Below are 20259 nucleotides of genomic sequence, written 5' to 3'. Positions count from 1 at the left end.
GAACCTTCCCCGGAGGCTATGGAATGGGGCCCACCCAGAGAAACCACCACACTGAATTTGGAGGTCAGGGTTTTAGAGCTGCCAGAACCATGGTGTATGGTGACCAGTAGCGCATGGAGCCCTCCTCCTTCACACACTGTATTGGTTACAACAAAGAAGCCAGCACAGGGGTCATTGGGGGCTGGAGCTGCTGATTAACCTGATGTCTATAAAAGCTGATCTCTCCTGTCACCAACTTCTCCTCCTACAGGCCTTGCTCATGGGTGGGTACCGGGAGTCACATATAATGTCTGCCTTGCTCATGGGTGGGTATCAAGAGTTCAGAGAACATCTACCCTGATCATGGGTGGGAACCGGGAGTCACATAGAATGTCTGTTCTGCTCGTGAGTGGGCACCAGGAGTCACAGAGGATGTCTGCCCTGCCACTCTTTGAACTACTGGCCTCTCTGAGTGTGACCTGGAGAACAAGGTCAAGGGCGTGCATAGCATTTGCTGCACACCAGGCCTCTGGCAGCCGTACCCCCCACCACACACATAATAGTTCCCTTGTCTCCTCCTCACCTTGGAACATCAGCAATAGCAGCAGCAGAAGGGAGAGTGGACACCTCCTGGCCATGAGTCCCTTTTCCTGCAGCTGCTGGGGGAGCCCGGGGGACAGGTGGAGAGAGAACTGAAGGGACTGTGGAGGGCTTGGGATCCTCAGCTGCGGCCATCGGTCTGTCCGGGAGGGCTCCTCCTGTACCGCTCAGGTCCCAGCCTCTGCAGAAGGTGTTTGCTCTCTCTTGTGCCCAGCTACCCTGTGCTGGATTCCACTAGGGGAGGCACTTCTAGGCCAGGGAAACTGTGGTCAAGCCCCTGGCCTTCTCATGTCCTCTCTTCCTGCTGCCTCCTTTTTGCAGGCCCCAGCCTGCCCGCCTCTAGAACTGAACTATGAAAGCCAGGAACTATGAGGTCTGATCATGCACCCCAAGGCTCACTGGTTCTAGGGGTGATCAGAGACTCCATAGTCAGGCTCTCTGGTGGGTCAGCGATCCCAGGGGTGACCAGAGACGTCATGGCCAGGCTGTCTGTGGGTCAGCATCATGCTTCCACCCTGGGAATTTGTGAGCATTGGGGAGTGAGAGCAGAGGGTACACATAGATTCATTCCCAGCAGAGATGTGTAGGTAGTGATCCTGGAAAAGGTGAGGGCACTGGGGAGTGTCCTGAGGAGGGGGATTCTCAGAGGGGACAGTGGGAGGATGGGGCAGAGGGGACCCAGGACTGGGGTTGGGCTCATCTTCACATAATCCACTGGGCCACTTGAAGACCCCAGAGATGTAAACCTAAGTAGAAGAAAGACTCGAGTCTTTTTTTATTTTTAATATTATCAATTTAATTTTTAAAAAGGATGTGATTTACAGAAGTGGGGGAGGGTGCAGTCAGCAGAGTGTCTGCCGAGCACGCAGGAAGCCATGAATTTAACCTGGCAGGGCAGTGCAGGTTTACAGTCTCACCACTTGGGAGGTGGAGGCAGAAACAGCAGCCTTGGATGCATAACTAATTTGAGACCAGCATGGGCTACATGAGAATCTGTCTCAGAACAATAACAAAACAGAAAGACAGACAGACAGACAGACAGGCAGGCAGGCAGGCAGGCAGACATGCAGGCACACACACACACACACACACACACACACACACACACACACACACACACACCAAAAAACAACTGACAAAAAACAAGGAGCTTGGTGTTAGTTTTAGGTTTGGTGAGGCTGTGTGTAATTCCCGTTTAAACCACAAAGGGCGCTGTCAATCCATCTGTTAGGGAGTGGGGACTTGAGTAGGCAATTGGACCTTGTGAGATCATTTGCCTCTAAGTTTACTGCAATGTCCCCCTCCCTGCAGCAGAGTGACAGAGAAAGGGCAAAGGAATGGACAAAAGAAGGCCATCTCAAGGACATCAGGTGGGTGCTCAAGGAGTCCTGGTGGGAAAGCAGGACTGGACTTTTAGATCCAGAGGCCTCTTTGAGCACTTGAATTCAGAATTAATGTCAGCCATTCCTGGAGTGATATGAATATATATGAAAGTTTATATTTACTTTTTGTTTATATGTACGTATGTGTGCAGTTGTGTGTGGGGATGTGCATGAGACTGTAGATGCCCATAGAGGCCAGCAGAGGGCGTCATATCAACAGAGCTAGGGTCACAGTGGGTAGGAAGCCACAGGACCACATCCATCTGTCTAAATAAAACTGTACCTTTCGACCAACACTTGAAATGCTAGTTTGAAGGATTGATATGCATATGTTCAGTAATTACTTGTGAAATAAATATAACATTTAGAATATTTTAAACAATATTTTAATATTGGGCCTAACCCAACTCCATAAAGCCAAAACGCACATCATGATAAAGTCAGTCACATTTCTTGTCCTGTCCATCATCCCCTCCCCCTTAAAAGAATGGGCTTTTCAGGGATCATGTGACAGGCAGCCCACTCTTCTAATCTGACAGGAATGCTTGGAGGGCCCCTGCCTCCGGAGACCCTGCTCCCCAGTTTCTCTTCATCCTGGGACTGTCTGTGATGGGCACAGACGATTCACATTTGGGATCCTTGAGGAATCTTTGCGGGTTGGAGTTTCTTCAGAGAAACTGGGTTACTGGAGTCAGGCTTGGAGGTTTTATAGTTGGGTCCCACCTTGTGTTCCTTACCTGCTTCTTGGATGTGGATACAGTGTGACCTTCAGCCTCATGCACCTGCCAATGTGTCTTTCCTGTTGAGATGATTGCACCCTTCTGGAACTATGAGCCTAAACAAACCCTGTGTCCCCTTAAATTCATTTTTTTTTTTGTATCTTTTACCATAGCATCAAGGAGGAAACCAAACCCAAACAGAATGTCAATTCCAGGTAACCATGCTACTGTGACTGAAAACATTTTGAGCCAGTTCACACAGGAGGAGCACACCTGTGAGCACACTGTGAGCACAACTGTGAGCACACCTGTGAGCACTCCTGTGAGCACACCTGTGAGCACACCTGTGAGCACACCTGTGAGCACACCTGTGAGCACACCCGTGAGCACTCAGGCCTTCTGAGTTTCTCTCTGTCATCCACAAAACTGCAGGTAGAGACAGCACCTACCTTGCAAAATCCTTGTGAGGATTCATGAGATACTGTAGGGAAAAGTTTGGTGCTCAATAAATATGAGATATTAATATTCAATGTAAAATCATAGTGGAGACATAGATCAATCGGTAGACGACTTGCCTAGCATGCAGGAAGTGTCTGGGTTCAAACTCCAGGGCCACATAAACTTGGCATGGTGGCACACACCTGCAATTGCACATTCAGGAAGTGGGAGGATCTGAAGTTCAAAGTCATCCTTGGCTACATGAAAATTCTAGTTTTTTACTTAAAATGCCAATCTCTTTTCTCCATACAGATCTAGTAAGGGAGGTATGACATCTTTAGTGATTATTTGTTCTTAAAGGGGATCTCATCATTTTAAAAATAAAATCTAGCTGTTAAGAGAGGGAGGCCACAAGCTGAGATTGTGTAATCCCCACACAGGGTATGCTGAGGCAGGAGTATTGTGGTTTTAAGGCCAGCTTGGGCCACATAGTGAGATCCTTTCTCAAAATAACCAAAAAAAAAAAAAAAAACAAAAACAAAAAACAAAAAAAACCTCAAACCAAACCAACCAAACAACCAAACAAAAACAAGAATAACCAAAACAACCCCCCCCAATAAAACACAAGTATTAGACCAACAAACCAAACAACCCTGCCCTGATACAACCCAGATATTGGGTTCTGAAGAGATGGTTATATGGTTAAGAGAGAACTGATCTCACAGAGGACTCAAGTTCATCTCAAGAACTCGTGTCTGTCCCCCAGCTCCAGGACCCAGTGCCCTCTTCTGGATTCCTCAGGCTCCTGCACTCACAGGCATAGATTCCTCTGTCTTCTGGATGCACATAATTGAAAATAAAATTGAAAATAAAACAAGGGTTGGGGTGCCCTCAGAGGCAGAATATTTCCTTATCATAGACAACACCTGAGTTTGTTTCATACCCTCAACATGAAGGAGAAAAGGGTTCATGTTGCTGGGCTGGAGAGTTGGCTCAGTGGTTAGAGCACTGTTGCTCTGGCTGAGGACCTGATTTTGGTTTCCAGCATCCCCAAGGGGACTTACAACTCTCTGCAAGTCCAGTGCCAGCTGTTCTGTCAGTCAGCTCCCAAATAATGACATGGGAACTTCTTATTAATTCTGAAAACTTGGCTTTTAGTTTATACTTGTCTCAAATAGCTCTTATAGCTTAAATGAACTCATTGATATTAATCTACGTTTTATAATGTGGCATTACTTCTCTTCCATATTGTACCTTGTGTTTTCTCTCTGTGTCTCCTTAACATCTTCCATACAACTCAATTCTCCTCTCTTGTGGAATATAAGTTGAAGATGTGTTGCATTTGTTTATACTGTGAAATATTTGTTTTAATGATGCAAAGATGTGTTGCATTCTTTTATGTTGCATTTGTTTAACTCTGTGAAGCTGTCTAAAACACTAGTTTGGTCTAATAAAGATCTTAATAGCTAGTCAGGAAAGGTACAGGCGGGAATGCCAGACAGAGAGAATAAATAGAAGGAGAAAAAGAAGAAAAAACAAAGCAAGGGGTCACTCACCCAGCACCACAGTAAGACAAAGAATAAGAGAGAAAGAAATGATATACAGACATAGAAAATGGTAAAAGCCCAGAGACAAAATATATATGGTATGATTTAAGAAAACCTGCCAAGAAGCATGGCAAGCTAAGTTCTGGTATTCATAAGTAAGAATAAACTACCTTGTGAGTATTTTGGAGCTTGACAGTAGGTCCCCAAAGAGCAAAAGTGTAAAAAAAAAAAACCCAAGAAACAAAACCCCAAACAACCACACTTCCTTTTTCTAATTCCTGGCAGTTCTGTTTATACCTCCTGCCTAGCTATTGGGTATTGAGCTTTTTATTACATGAATCATAGCAAAGCAATACACATTCACAGAGTGTACAAATAACCCACATCACTCTCTGGCACCATCTTCAGGGGTACCAAACATGCACATAATGTATATAAATGCACCTTATGCATAATAAAGCAAATAAATCTACAAACATTTTAAAAAGAGAGGATGAGAGCACAGAAACCAAAAGTTTGGTCCCTGTGTATGTTGGTTTTTACTAACTTGACATAAATCTGGGAATATCTGGGAGTAGGGAATCTCAACTGAGGAGCCCTTCAGTAGGGGACTCTCTAGACCTCATTCCCACCAGGAGGTGGTGGCCTGCTATTCCTGTGGCCTCATGTGGTCACACACACACACTGGCTGTCATGCGTGGCACTGAAGATTCAATGATAAAATGCACACAGCATGTTGGTGCATGTCCTGATCCCATCGTCCGGACGCCATCTCCTCCTCCAAGAGTTTCCCAGACAACAGCATTCAGCTTAACTTGATTTCTCTCTCCCAGTTCCATAATCCTCAAGAAGGGATCTTGTCATCTTGGTCAAGATGGTTGGGAGTGTTCAGAGGACCACAGAGGAAGACAAATCTGAGTGTTGATTCCCAGAGAGGAAGGCCCTAGATGCTGGGAGAGCAGGCTGCTTCATAAGCAAGGGCCTGCCCAGGTGGCTAGATTTGCACTCCTTAAGGCAAGGACAAGGGGCTGGAATAGCAGCGGTCACCCCTAAATCTCATGTCTCCCATGAAAGGTTACAGGGAGGAGCACAGGGATGTCTTATTTGAGTCCAACTCATCTATTCAGGCAGAATGGCCAGAGGTGCTGGGCATTGGTTCCTGTCTTCTGAGGGTACAGAGCACATACCCAAGAAGATCGTGGACTGTGAAAAAGGGCAGGGCCAGCAGGGGACATTCTGAGACTTAGATGTCACCCATGATTACAGGCTCAATTCTGTCACAGTCTCTCCTTAGCCTCACCCACCTCCAGCTCCTCCTGTGAGATAGACATGGCTGAAAGTCATAAGTCACCGTTGTGTCGTCATTGTCTGTCCTCCAAATGACCTCCATGTGACAGCAAAGAAGACAGTGAAGATAAGAGTCTTAATGAGGAGTCCACAGACTATGAAAACAACCATGTTGGAAATGGAGAACCTGTGGAGAGAAGAGATTGAAGGTTGATCAATGACCACCCACACTGCTGAGTATAGGAAACTCCTCCCCATCCAATCTTTCCAACTTAGGTCCTCCCTGCAGCTTTCCTTCAGCAAGTGGGAAAATTTAGATGCAGTTTAGATGATCTCTTCCTAAAATAACCAGTTAGAAATGTGTTTGCAGGAGAGTCTAGGGTTCAGGTTCAGGAGTTGCATAAGGATGAGTTCATCTGGGCATCTTGGCCTTCTGTGTGGAGTGGCGTCAGGTCCATATCTAGGTAACCTGACCCCTGCTGTCCCCATTCTCATCTCCTTCTGGGGACAGTTGTCCTACCTTAGTCTTCATTGTCCCCATCCAGAAACCAAGAAGAATCCAACCTTACTGAAAACCCCACTGCGGAGTTGTCATGATTTTAGCAAAAATGGTTCTTCAAGTTCTAGTAGACATAAGAAAGATACCCACCCAGGAGAAAAGAGAGAGAGAGAGAGAGAGAGAGAGAGAGAGAGAGAGAGAGAGAGAGAGAGAGAGCTCTGCCTGACCTGGGCAGATAGGTGGGGACAAGGTGCTCTACACAGGGACAAAAGGAATATAGAGATGGACGCTGACTCACACAAATGCCGGTTAGAAACCTGAAAATCTTACTCTAGGATCCTGAGACCAGCAGCTGGAGATGTAACTCGGCGGTAAAATACCTACACAGCAAGGTTAAGCCCCCCTTTTCCATCCTCAGCACTGATAAAAACAACACCAGAACTGCTGAGAATTATGGCAGAAATTGACACCCCATCAGTGTAGCGTTGAGTTCTCCCACCAGTGTTGAACCCAAGCAAAAAAGAAAACAAATTAAGGAAGTAAAGCAAAGCAAAACAAAAGCAAAGGCAACAACTGGATTCATTCCAAAATTGCAGGAGTTGTGAGGCTACTCAGGCATGAGGGTACATGCCTTTATTCCCACTCTTGGGAAGCAAAGGCAGGTGGATGGATCTCTCTTGAGTTTGCAGTCAGCCTGATTAACATAGACTTCCAGGTCAGCTAAAGCAACACAGTGAGATCTTATCAAACCTAACCAAATCAAACCAAACCAAACCTGTGTCTTGATCACTTTCCAGCTCTGACTGCCAGTATCCCTATACTACAGAGGTTCCTTACTTGCATGAAGTTACACAATGTGCCTGCCGTGAGAACCAGGCTCACTGAGAGTATTTCACTGCACTATCCCACTTCTGGGTTGGCTGGACTATTAGCCACTAAAGACATCATTTCCCTTCTCTTAGTACCCATTTGTTAAAGAAAGTAGAAGGTAAGTTGGGGAGGATGGGCTGAACTGGGGAGGATACAATGATATGGGGAGCACGGGATGAGCTTGGAAGGATACGATGGGGAGCACGGCACCCTCTTCTCAGTCAGTCATCACTTCTAACCTCCCAGGGAAATTCTTCACAGACTGAGGGGATTTGAGTCTGCCCCTGCTCCACCTAACCCCATCTTCATCCCCATATCCTCTCAGCACATGGGCTGGGGACAAAAACATTTGAATATGGAGCCCAGTAGCCTGAAAACATATTGGTAACATTTTCCATATTGATGAATGTGACTTCAGGATCTGAAGAGGGAACAACAGCAGCTGACCTGGGTTATGGTTACACACACACACACACACACACACCTGGAGAAGCCGGTGCTCAGTTCCTTTGTGGTATTAAATGGGGGGAGCTTTGGTTCTTGTCCAAGTTGGAATCATGGCAGAGGCAGTAGTATTTGAATGACCTGCAGGAAGACTCCAAGAATGTATGGATAAGTGGATGGATCAATGATAGATGGATGGGTAATAAATGGATAGTTAAATAGGTAGAGAGGAGTGGAGCTGGGGAGGGAAAAGAATATGGCTATTCAAGAGGCAAAGATTTTTCTAGTAAAATCTAAAGAAACCAGCCCGAAGCAGAGACGGAGACAGATGAGAGGAAGGAGAAAAGGAGGAGGCTGGAGAGGCGTGGAGGAAAGACTCCTCGGGCTGTCTGAGCTGTGGAAACCTTCTCCTCTGCTGCTGGCCAGCTCTGCACCTCCCCCTTCTCCCCCTGACAGCTCTCTCTGCCTCTGTAAGTCACGTCTCTCTAAGTTGTCCTTACTGCTGTACTGCATGTGAGCCGCAGTCTGGGCTTGGCATAGACTCCATGCTCTAGGAAGGGAGGCCTGTTTCTCTTTTCTCTGCCATCCTTGATCATCCACTATTACTACTGGGGGTGTAGAGCCCAGCAAGGTATCAGCTATTTGGTGCAGGAGAATTGTATGTATTCTCTCAATCATATTTTAAATAAAAGCTGATTGGCCAGTCAGGAAGTACAGACATGTCAACCAGACAGGAAGTAGAGGTGTGGTGAAGAGGACAGGAGTATTCTGGGAAGGAAGGAAGCTCTCTCCGCACTCCTGTGCAGACCACCAAAGAGGCAGGATGTAATCTGCCTGGCTGTGAAAGGTATGGAGCCATGTGGCTAACGTAGATAAGGATAATGGGTTAATATAAGCTACAAGAGCAAATAGAAAGACTCAGCTATTGGGCCCATCAGTTTTATAACTTATGGAGATCTCTGTGTGATTTTCTTTGGGGCTTTCTGGCTGTGGGGTACTGGGCAGGACAGAAATCCCAACAAGCAGGTCCCTTCATGTTACAGCTGTTCCTCAGTAAATTCAGAAATCCATAGGGGGTGTATAAGTCAGTACTTAAGTAAGCCTAGACACTTGTTCCCCACAAGAAAGTGTCACTTCTGGTCAGTTGAACCAGGGTCTGCATGAAATAAGGAGTTCAGGTGGTTCATGCCCACAGCAAGATCTGAGATAAACAGTTTAGAACCCCATGGCGGTCACCAAGGGCATCTTGGGATGAGGAGAGTAGGTTGCAGGAGATTCTGATGAACATGACTTCTAAGTAGAGATTTGGGAAATGGAAAGCAATTATGCTCCAAGTCTACTTCTTGCCCTTTACTGAACCCTGTTACCCAATGGAAATTCATGGATAGCACCCCCACTTACCATTGTCCTGCACTGGACCTCAGATGAAGATTCTGGGAGAAATCCAGGCTTCTAGAAACCCTGGGCTCCAATGCATCCTCCTGACCCAGCTCCTTCTCCCCTCCCACAGCTTGTGCTCTGCAGCCTGAAATGTCAGCTGAGCTCTGGAAGAAGTGCTTTTCCTAAAAAACCTGAGAAGCATTTGCAGCACCAAGGCCAGGCCAGTAGTGGACCCAGACCAGGGGTATTTACAGAAACAGGACTGAGCCTGTGACCTAGGCTGGAGCAGGCCTGAGACAGCAAACTCCACAGGAGGTGGTACAAGGGAGCAATAGCTAAGGGAGTAGGCAGGAACCAGAGACCTTTGCAGGTCAAGGTGTGAGTCTGGGATCTCTGAGGAAGTAGGCATGAGCCAGGAGCTCTGTGGGTCTGGATGTGAGTCTGGGACCTCTGAGGGAGTAGGCAGGAACCAGAGACCTCTGCCAGAGCAGGTCAAAGGCTCAGCAGAAAGAGCCCCAAACAAGCAATCTCTGAGGGAACAGACCTGAATGACCCCTGGCATTGTAGAGCAAACCCTGTAGCTCTGCATGACTTCCAGGAACACGGAGTGACTAACGGGGTGACTGGAACCATGACCCTGACTGGACCACAAGGAGCAACCTTGTGAGCATTGAATCTACTGGCACCTGGAAGATTGATCACCAGGGTCACAGACAGCACCAACTACACCAATCAGAGGAAAAGATGGGTAGACAAGGTAACAACACATGCAACATCACAAAGAACAATGCAACATCAATAAAAACTAGTGAGCCTACAACAGCAAGACTTAAACCACCAAATATAGATGAAGCAGAAGAAAGTGACCTCAAAAATAACTTTAGGAGAATGTTTGAGACCCTTAAAGAGGAAATGAAAAATTCCCTCAAAGAATGGAGGGAAAGACAAATAAAAAATTGGAAGAAATAAAATAAAATCTCTTTAGAAAAGAAAAAAAACAGTCAAACAGATGAAAGAAACTATTCAAGACTTGAAAGCTTAAGTAGAGACAAAATAAATCACAAATTGAAGGGATTATAGAAATGGAAATTATGAGAAAATGGTCAGGACCTACAAATGAAAGCATAAACAGCAGAATACAAGAGATGGAAGAGAGACTCTCAAGCTCTGAAGATACAATAGAGGAAATAGACTCACCAGTCAAAGAAAACATTAAATCTAATAAAAGCTTAACAAAAAATATCCAAGAAATACGGGACCCATGAAAACTGCAAACCTAACAATAATAGGTATAGAAGAAGAAGTCCAACTCAAAAGTACAGAAAATGTATTCAACAAAATCATAGAAGAAAACCTTTCCAACCTAGAGAAAGATATGCATATACATATAAAAGAAGTTTACAGAATACTAAATAGACTCAATCAAAAAACTCCCCTTGCCACATAAAAATCAAAACACTAAACATAGAATAAAGAAAGAATATTAAGAACTGCAAAGGAAAAAGGCCAAGTAACATATAAAGACAGACCTATCAGAATTATACCAGACTTCTCAAAGAAAAAAATAAAAAGCCAGAAGGTCTTGGTCAAGTGTTATGCAGACATTAAGACACCATGGCCAGCCCAGACTACTATACCCAGCAAAACTTCCAATCACCATAGAAGGACAAAACAAGATATTTCATGATAGAACCAGATTTTACCAATACTTAGTCACAAACCCAGTCCTACAGAAAGCACTAGAAGGAAAACTCCAACCCAAGGAAGTTGGCTACATCAACAAAAACACAGACAATTGATGATCTCAAAGCAGCAAATGTCAAAGAAGGGAAAAATACACATAATAGCATCACTAACAATGAACACTAAATTAACAGGAGATAGCAATCACTGGTCATTAATATCTCTTAATATATATGGACACAATTCACCTATAAAAAGACACAGGCTAACAGATTGGATCTGAAAACAGAATCCATCCTTCTGCTGCATAGAAGAAAAACACCTCAACCTTAAAGACAGACATCTCAGAGTAAAGGGTTTGAAAAAAAATTTCAATCAAATAGACCTAAAAAGAAACAAGCTGGTGTAGTTATCCTAATATCTAACAAAATAGACTTCAAACTAAAATCAATCAAAGGAGATGAAGAAGGACATTTTATATTAGTCATAGGAAAAATCCATCAAAAAGAAATATTAATACTGAACATCTATGCCTGGAATACAGGGGCCCCTTCATATGTAAAAGAAACACTTCTAAAGCTTAAATCACACATTAAACCCCACATACTAATAGTGGGAGACTTTACCACTCCACTCTCACCACCAGAAAGGTCTGTCAGACAAAAAAATTAACAGAGAAATAAGGAGAGTAACAGATGTTATGACTCTAATGGACTTAACCGAAATCTATAGAACATTCATTCCAAACATAAAAGAATATACTTTCTTCTCAGCACCTCAAGAAACTTTCTCAAAAACTGACCACAAACTAAGATAACAAAGCAAACCTAATAGCCCAATGTATCTTATCAGACCACCATGGCTTAAAATTAGAATTCAACAGCAACACTAATGCCAGAAAGCACAGAAACACATGGAAATTAAATAATGCTCACCTGAAGCATCAATGGGTCAAGGAAGAAATAAAGGGAGAAATTAAAGATTTCCTAAAATTCAATGAGAATGGCCACACAACATACCCAAATTTATAGGACACAATGAAAGCAGTGTTAAGATGTAAGTTCATAGCATTAAATGCCTACATAAAGAAGCTAGAAAAAAATCCCACAGTAGTGAATTAACAGAACATTAGAACAAAGAGAAGCAAACTCACCCAGGAGGATTAGATGACAGGAGATAATCAAATTGAGAGCTGAAATCAACAAAATAGAAACAAAGAAAACAATACAAAGAAACAATGAGACAAAGAGTTGGTTCTTCGAGATAATCAAAAAAATAGACATACCTTTATCCAAACTAACCAAAAGGCAGAGAGAGAATATTCAAATTAACATAATCAGAAATGAAAAGAGGGCATAACAGACACAGAGGAATTACAGAGAATCATTAGGTCATGTTTCAAAAAACCTGTAGCCCACAAAATTGGAAAACTTAAAGGAAATGGACAACTTTCTGGATAAATATCACTTACCAAAATTAAATCAAGACCAGATAAGCAAATTAAATGGATCCATGGCTGCTTAAGACATAGAAACAGTCATCAAAATCTCCCAGCCAAAAAAGGGCCAGGACCAGAGGGTTTCAGCTCAGAATTCTACAAGATTTTCAAAGAACAAATATCAATACTTCTCAAATTGTTCAACACAATAGAAACAGAAGGTACACTGCCAAACTCTTTTTATGAGGCTACAATTACCCTGATATCTGAACCACATTACAACATTACTAAGAAAGAGAATTATAGATCAGTCTCCCTCATGAACATTGATGCAAAAATACTCAATAAAATACTGGCAAATCGAATCCAAGAACACATCAGAAACATCATCCACCATGATCAAGTCGGCTTCATCACAGAGATGTAGCAATGGTTAAACATATGATAATCTGTCAACGTAATTCACCATATAAACAAACTGAAAAATAAAAACCACACGGTCATTCCATTAGATGCTGGAAAAGCTTTAGACAAAATACAACATCCCTTCATGCTAAAGATCTTGGAGAGGGCTATAGAGATTTGCATGGGTATGGATCTTGGCTTATTGATACAAATTTAAGGTCAGTTTTGTTATAGTGTGTATATATATATTTCTGGTCTTGATTAAGGTATTGTGTTTGTGCAGCTCATTTAAAAATGTAACGTAATAGATAGTCATCTGTAATAGTCAATTCTGTAGTCATGTGAGTTAGGTTTCTAGATGTTCAGAGATGTAATTCACATGGATAGGCCGTCTTCAAACCTTTCAAAAACCACAGAATATGGCATTTGACATGTTAAAGAACTTAAGACTTCTCATGACAATGAGACACATCTGCTGCTAGCAGCACCAATCACTTTAAGAGGAAGATCAGCACCAGAGGCTTCTGCTGTATAAGTACCATGTGCTTACCGATTGTGCCAGTGGAGCATCAGGGGCTTCTTATATAGTTGGCTAGCCATTTGAGCAAGAAACTACTCTTGCCTGAACTGCTTGGTGAACTGGACATACAGGACCCACAGAGAAATGACTGCTGAACTTGCCTAAAGTGAGACAATCCTTCAGGGTTCCTGCTTCATGAAAAAGTCTGCCAGACACTCTGCAGGATACAGAAGAAAGTGATTAACAAACTGCCAATATAGGTAGACCTGTCTTTAAATTTTCTGCTTCATGAAAAAGTCGGCCGGATACTATGGGCCTGTAGACTGAAGATGGATGTCCCAATGGTTCAGAAGAACTTTGGGTAACTGTCCAGGTAGCAAGATGTCTCTGTCGATTCTAGAATTTTGAAAGTTGCTTACAATAAACTTATTGTTTGCTTAGGTAATATTAGGTATATTAGGTAATATATCATTCTGGAGTCTTGATGGAGTTGAATTTATAGTTATAGTTTTCCTTAGTTATGATAAAAGATAAAATAGACATAAATATTGTAGCTGTAATTCTTGCTTGATAGCTGTTTTGATATATAGTAATTTTACTATGCTTAAGCTGAAGCCTTCCTTTTTTATTTAAACAGAAAAAGGGGGGTGATGTGGGATTTCCCTCTGTATGTTGTGGTTACCATTAATGAATAAAGAAACTGCTTTGAACCTATAGCAGGGCAGAACTTAGGTAGGCGGGGAAAACTAAACTGAATGCTGGGAGAAAGAAAGGCAGAGTTAGAGAAAAGCCATGTAACCCTGCCGGAGACAGATGCCAAAATTTTGTCAGTAAGCCACTGTCATGTGGCAATACACAGATTAATAGAAATGGATTAAATTAATATGTAACAGTTAGCCAATAAGAAGCTAGAGCTGATTGACCAAGCAGTGTTTTAAATAATACAGTTTCTGTGTGGTTATTTTCAGGGCTAAGCATCTGGAAACCAACAAGCAGCCCTCCACCAACAGGAGAGAGCAGGAATACAAGGTACATACTAAACATAATATAGATAATATATAGCAAGCCAACAGACAACATCAAAATAAATGGAGAGAAACTCAAAGCGATCCCACTGAAATTGGGAACAAGAGAAGGTTGTCCACTTTCTCCTTATCTATTGAATATAGTACTCAAGGTCCTACTTAGAGCAATAAGACAAAGAAGAGATCAAAGGGATACAAATCAGAAAAAAGAAGTCAAACTCTCATTATTTGTTGATGGAATGATAGTTTACATAAGTGACAACCCAAAAAAAATCTACCAAGGAACTTTTACAACTCATAAACTCTTTCAGTAATGTAGCAGGATAAAAGATTAATTAAAAAAATCAGTAGCTCCTTTACACAGATGATAAATAGGCTGATAGTAATTAGAGAAACATCATTCTTTACAATAGAAACAAATAACATAAAATATCTTGAAGTAACTCTAACCAAACAAGTGAAAAATTTGATGAAAACAGTTCAAGTCTTTGGAGAAAAAAAAATCAAAGAAGACACAAGAAAATGGAAAGATCTCCCATGTTCTTGGGTAGGTAGAATTAACATAGTAAAAATGGCAATCTTGTCAAAAGCAATCTACAGATTCAATGCAATGCCCAGCAAAATCCCAGCAAAATTCTACACAGACTTCGAAAGAATGGTACTCAACTTCATATGGAAGGGCAAAAATCCCAGGACAGTCAAAACAATCCTGTACAATAAAGGAACTTCTGGAGGCATCACAATCTCTGACTTCAAACTCTACTGCAGAGCTACAGTACTGAAAACAGCCTGATATTGACATAAGAACAGACAGGAGGACCAATGGAACTGAATCAAAGACCTGGATATCAATTCTGATACCTCCAAACACCTGATTTTTGACAAAGAGGCAAAAAATTTAAATTGAAAAAAATAAAGAATATTCAACAAATGATGCTGGAATGACGAGATTTCAACACACAGAAGAATGAAAATAGATTCATATCTCTGAGCATGCTCAAAACTCAATTCCAAATGGATCAAAGCCCTCAACATAAAACCAACCACACTGAACCTCACAGAAGAAAAAGTGGGCTGTACATTTGAAAGAACTGGCTCAGTGGTGGGGGTTGTGAACCCAGACCCTGAATTTCCTGTAAACAACTTGTTATGCTTGCAGCTGTTCTGAGCAAAACAACTTGTTTTTCCTGTGTTTGTAGCTACTCTGAGCAGGAGACCCTCAGGAGTTCCTGATGGCAGAGGAGTGGTTTCTTGTGTGTTTGGCTGGGGCGTGGCTATCAGTTAAGGATTTGTATATAAACAGCTCTGGTGCATAATAAAGGGGCACTCTTGTTTCAAGGATGACTTATTTCTCTGTCTGTCTATGGTGTTTAAATCACCAGGCCCTTGTCAGGCTCACGAATGGTCCTGTAGTGCAATTGGCTCAGTACAGGTGTAGTACCGTAGTACACGTAGTGGTACAGATGGTACAGCCCAGGAGATCACTTCCTAAATATAACCCCAGCAGCAAGACACCGAGATAAACAATAATAAATGTTACCTCCTGAAACTGAAAAGCTCCTGTAAATCAAAGGACACAGTCCACAAGACAAAACGGCAACCTACAAACTGGGAAAATATTTTCACCAACCCTACATAAGACAGAAGGCTGATCTCCAAAATATACAAAGAACTCAAGAAATTTGTCATCAAAAGAACAAACAGTTCAATAAAAAATGGGGTACAGACCTAAACAGAGAACTCTCAACAGAGGAATCTAAAATGGCTGAAAGACACTGAAGAAAATGCTCAACATCCTTAGTCATCAGAGAAATGCAAATCAAAATGACTCCAAGATTCCATCTTATACCTGTAAGAATGGCCAAGATCAAAAACACTTATGCTGGAGAGGTTGTTGGGAAGAGGGAACACTTCTGTATTGCTGGTGGGAATGCAAGCTGGTACAACCCTTTTGGATGTTAGTGTGGCAATTTCCCAGAAAATTAGGAAACAGCCTTCCTCAAGACCCAGTAATACCACTTTTGGGTTTATATCCAGAGGATGCTCAATCATGTCGCAAGGACAGATACTCAACTATGTTCAAAGCAGCATTGTTTGTCATAGCCAGAACCTGGAAACAACCTAAATGCCCCTCAACCAAAGAATGGATATGGAAAATGTGGTACATTTACACAATGAAGTACTACACAGCAAAAAAAGTAATAACATCTTGAAATTTGAAGGCAACTGGATGGATCTAGAAAATATCATTTTGAGTGAGGTAACCCAGACCCAGAAGGATAAATATCATATTCCGTACTCATAAGTGGCTTTTAGACATACAAAGAAAACCAACCTACAAATCACAATCCCAGAGAACCTAGACAACAATGATGACCCTAAGAGAAACATAGATAGATCTACTAATCTACATGGGAAGTAGAAAAAGACAAGATCTCCTGAGTAAATTGGGAGCATGGGGACCATGGGAGAGGATAGAAAGGGAGGGGAGAGGAAGGAAGGGGAGCAGAGAAAAATGTATTGCTCAATAATGCATTGCACGAGATACACAGGAGACTCAGGCCACTAGCGGCAGCCTGTGGGCCAACTTCCCAGAGCTCAGAGGTTCTCAGTCATCAAGAGCAGATCCTGGACGAGGGCCGCATCTCCCAGCCTTCCCCACTAAACCTCATATGCCTCTCTGTTTAGCTGTCTCCTCTTGATCCACATCTCTCAGTGCCTTCTCCATTTGCTCTGAGGTCTCTCTCATGTGATGGAGCCTGCCACCCCCAGAGAGAAGGTTTCTGATGGGATTGCAGGAAGGGATGTTTGGGAGTGGGCAGCTGTGACAGCTGGAGGGAAGAACAAGATCCTTCAATGAACAGAGTTATGTTAGCAGCAGCAGCAGCAGCAGTGTTTAGAATAACTGGTAAATACTGCCCAGAGATCAGCAAACCTGGGTTCTAGGTTTGGCTCTGCCCTGAACCAACAGATGACCCTGTGGAGTTCTTCCTTGTACCCCAGTTCCCAGCTATTAGAAGCACAGTTTCTAGAGTCCTCTCCAACTCTGGATCCTGTTGATCAGGAAAGCTGAGAGACACATAGAAGGGGGAAGCTCACCTCTTGACACCACCAGGCGGAACCTTCTGATAATAGCCATTCTTCTGTGATTTTCAAAAATCCCACAGAAATAGAGACCCGAGTCTCTCACTGTGAGTGCAATTATGTTGACAGTGAAGAAGTGAGAGCCAGGATAGTCCCGGATGGAGAAATTTGGCCACTGAGCTTCTGTGATGAGACTGGACTCTAACACTTTACAATCTTCTGTTGATGTTTGCTGACACCATACCTTCTCGTTGACTTGTTGGCTGTGATCATACCGGCATTTCACAGAAAATGTCTGGCCCTCCACTTTTTGATATAACTCTGCGTCCTCTGCGCCAAAGACTGGGAAAACACACACCCTTCCGATCAGAGAGTCCCCCAGTCTCCACAACAGGGCTAGGAGATGGGCTCCCTCCTAAGGGACTGACCTTTAAATGTCTATGCTCAGGGTGTGGCTTAGGCCAGTTACTGGACACAATATTCTGTGTTCTGCTTTCCCAACCATAGAGCCCCATTTTGCACACTTCCCAGCCCCTTCCCTCTCCTCTCCCTGGTTCCTTCCCTCTATCCTTGTCCCCTGTCCTCACCTGAGACCAGGAGCACCAGCAGGATGGGGGATAGCAGGTATGTGGCCTCCCAGGCCATAGGTCCTCTTCTCCAGCTGGAGAGAAGCAAGCAGGGAAGGAGGTAGGGATGCTCTGAAGTGAGGATACCAGGGAAGGGCAGGGTCCAGGCAGCCCCCACAGCCAGTGCAGGGTGAACTGCTTAGGACCTCGCAGGACAAGAGGGAAGCTGAGCAAGGCCTGTGCGGTCCTGTGGCTCCTCGAAGCACAGGCTTTGTGTCGAGGCTTCTGTACTGAACTACATAAAGGGGCACAGAGATAGTGTAGTCTCCTGCCTTAAAAGCCAGGGTAGAAATGCTGAGAATGCCCTGGAGGGAACCAAAGTAAAGTAAGAATGTCTCATTTCTCCTCAGCACCACCCACAATTACCCCTCTTCCTCATTAGTCTCAAGTTTCTGTTTTCTATCCACATCTGGCTCCCATTGAAGGCAGGTGACAGAACCAGAGGCCCTTTGGAGACCTGACTAGAACTCTTAGGCCACCTTGCTCTCAGGGGTCAGAACTTTGCTGATTAGCCCACCTGGTAACCAGGAAGTTCCATGTGGACTAGAGGGGATGAGGAGAATTGGGTGGATATGCATTTTCAGCAATGGAGAAGCAGGGGGGGGGTCCTGTTTAGTACTGGGGTCTGCAAAACTGGGTGTGAAGAGAGAGAGCTTAGAAAGAGAGAAGGGAAAGGGGAGCCCCAGCCTCAGAAGCCATGCAGGCCATGGGAGCTGAGGAGACGGGTGTCTCCAGCCACTCCTCAGTTCCCAGTGCTCCTACCGTGAGTTTCCAAGTGAGCAGGCATTAGAGGACCAGCTGTCATGTGTTGCTGGCTTACAGAAACCCCGGCCTCATCCCATGAGTGGGGAGTCACTCCCTCACTCTCCTGTTTAACCTCTCTTTCAGTGATAATTCCACTCACCCGCTAGCTGTGTCCTGTCCCTGGCCCCTTCTGTCTGTGAAGCTCTTTCTGGGGCATCCTTCTGAGAGAAAGAGAAGATCAAAGCACGAGAAAAGAAAAGGAGGACATCAGGGGCCAGCCACCCAGCTACACAGCCAGCCTTGGAGTAAGAAGTAAAGAAAAGATATACAGAAATAGAGGAAGGTAAAATCCCTGAGGCGAATGGTAGATGGGATAATTTAAGTTAAGAAAAGCTGGCCAAGGTCTGTGAAGAAGTTTGATGGGATTTTGAGGGGGATTGCATTGAATCTATAGATTGCTTTTGGTAGAATTGCCATTTTTACTATGTTGATCCTCCCGATCCAAGAGCAAGGGAGATCTTTCCATTTTCTGGTATTCTCCTCAATTTCCTTCTTCAAAGACTTAAAGTTCTTGTCAAATAGATCTTTCACTTCCTTGGTTAGAATTACCCCAGGATATTTTATGCTATTTGTGGCTATCCTGAAAGGTGATGTTTCTCTGATTTCCCTCTCTGCTTCTTTATCCTTTATGTATAGGAGGGCAACTGATTTTTTGGAGTTGATCTTGTATCCTGCCACATTACTAAAGGTGTTTATCAGCTGTAGGAGTTCTTTGGTAGAGTTTTTGGGGTCGCTTATGTACACTATCATATCATCTGCAAATAAAGAAAGTTTAACTTCATCCTTTCCAATTCAAATCCCCTTGATCCCCTTATGTTGTCTTATTGCTATTGCTAGAACTTCAAGCACTGTATTGAAGAGGTATGGAGAGAGTGAACAGCCTTGTCCCAAGAGATACCCTATCATAGTACAAAAGTATTTGTTCAACTATGTTCATAGCTGCACTATTTGTAATAGCCAGAACCTGTAAACAACCTAGGTGCCCCTCAATAGAAGAATGGTTAAAGAAGGTGTGGAACATATACGCATTAGAGTTTTACTCAGCGGTAAATAAAAACAATGACATCTTGAATTTTGCATGCAAATGGATGGAAATAGAAAACGCTTTACTTAGTGAAGTAACCCAGACCCAAGAAGAGGAATATGGTATGTACTCACTCATAAGTGGATTCTAGCCATAATTAAAGGTCTTTGAGCCTATAATTCGTGATCCTAGAGAAGCTAAATAAGAAGGTGAACATGAAGAAAATCATATAGTTATCCTCCTGGATATTGGAAGTAGACAAGATTACCAGGCAAACTTGGGTGCATGGGGGGTAGGGAGGGTGGAAGTAAGGGGAGATGGTTAAAGAGAAGGGAGGGGGGAGGATTGGGGATGGCTTGGGGGAATGGGATGGGGGGAGGGAAGATGGATGGATATGGGAGCAGGGAAGTATATATCTCAACTAAGGGAGCCATTTTAGGGTTTGCAGGAGACTTGATTCTGGAGGGGTTCCCAGGCCCAAGGAGAGGTCCCCAGATTTTTCCCT

At 43.4% G+C, this 20259-nt stretch overlaps 1 protein-coding gene across 1 annotated transcript; it reads right to left on the bottom strand.

Moving 5' to 3' along the window:
• Positions 1–1201: 1201 nt before the first annotated feature.
• On the bottom strand, positions 1202–18286 carry LOC125407683 (trem-like transcript 4 protein). The gene is made up of 4 exons (XM_087897914.1): positions 17888–18286; positions 17316–17642; positions 7806–7906; positions 1202–6139 (listed from the first exon to the last, which is right to left on the bottom strand). The coding sequence occupies exons 1-3, from the start codon at positions 17943–17945 to the stop codon at positions 7839–7841; spliced, it is 453 nt and encodes a 150-aa protein (XP_087754040.1). The 5' UTR covers positions 17946–18286; the 3' UTR covers positions 1202–6139; positions 7806–7838.
• Between the last annotated feature and the right edge of the window lie 1973 nt (positions 18287–20259).

This window comes from Myodes glareolus, chromosome 18 (genome assembly GCF_982192425.1).
Source record: "Myodes glareolus chromosome 18, mMyoGla1.1, whole genome shotgun sequence".
Classification (NCBI taxonomy): Eukaryota; Metazoa; Chordata; class Mammalia; order Rodentia; family Cricetidae; genus Myodes; species Myodes glareolus.
Note: the sequence above shows the minus strand (reverse complement) of the source record. Positions and strands in the feature narration are given on the sequence as shown.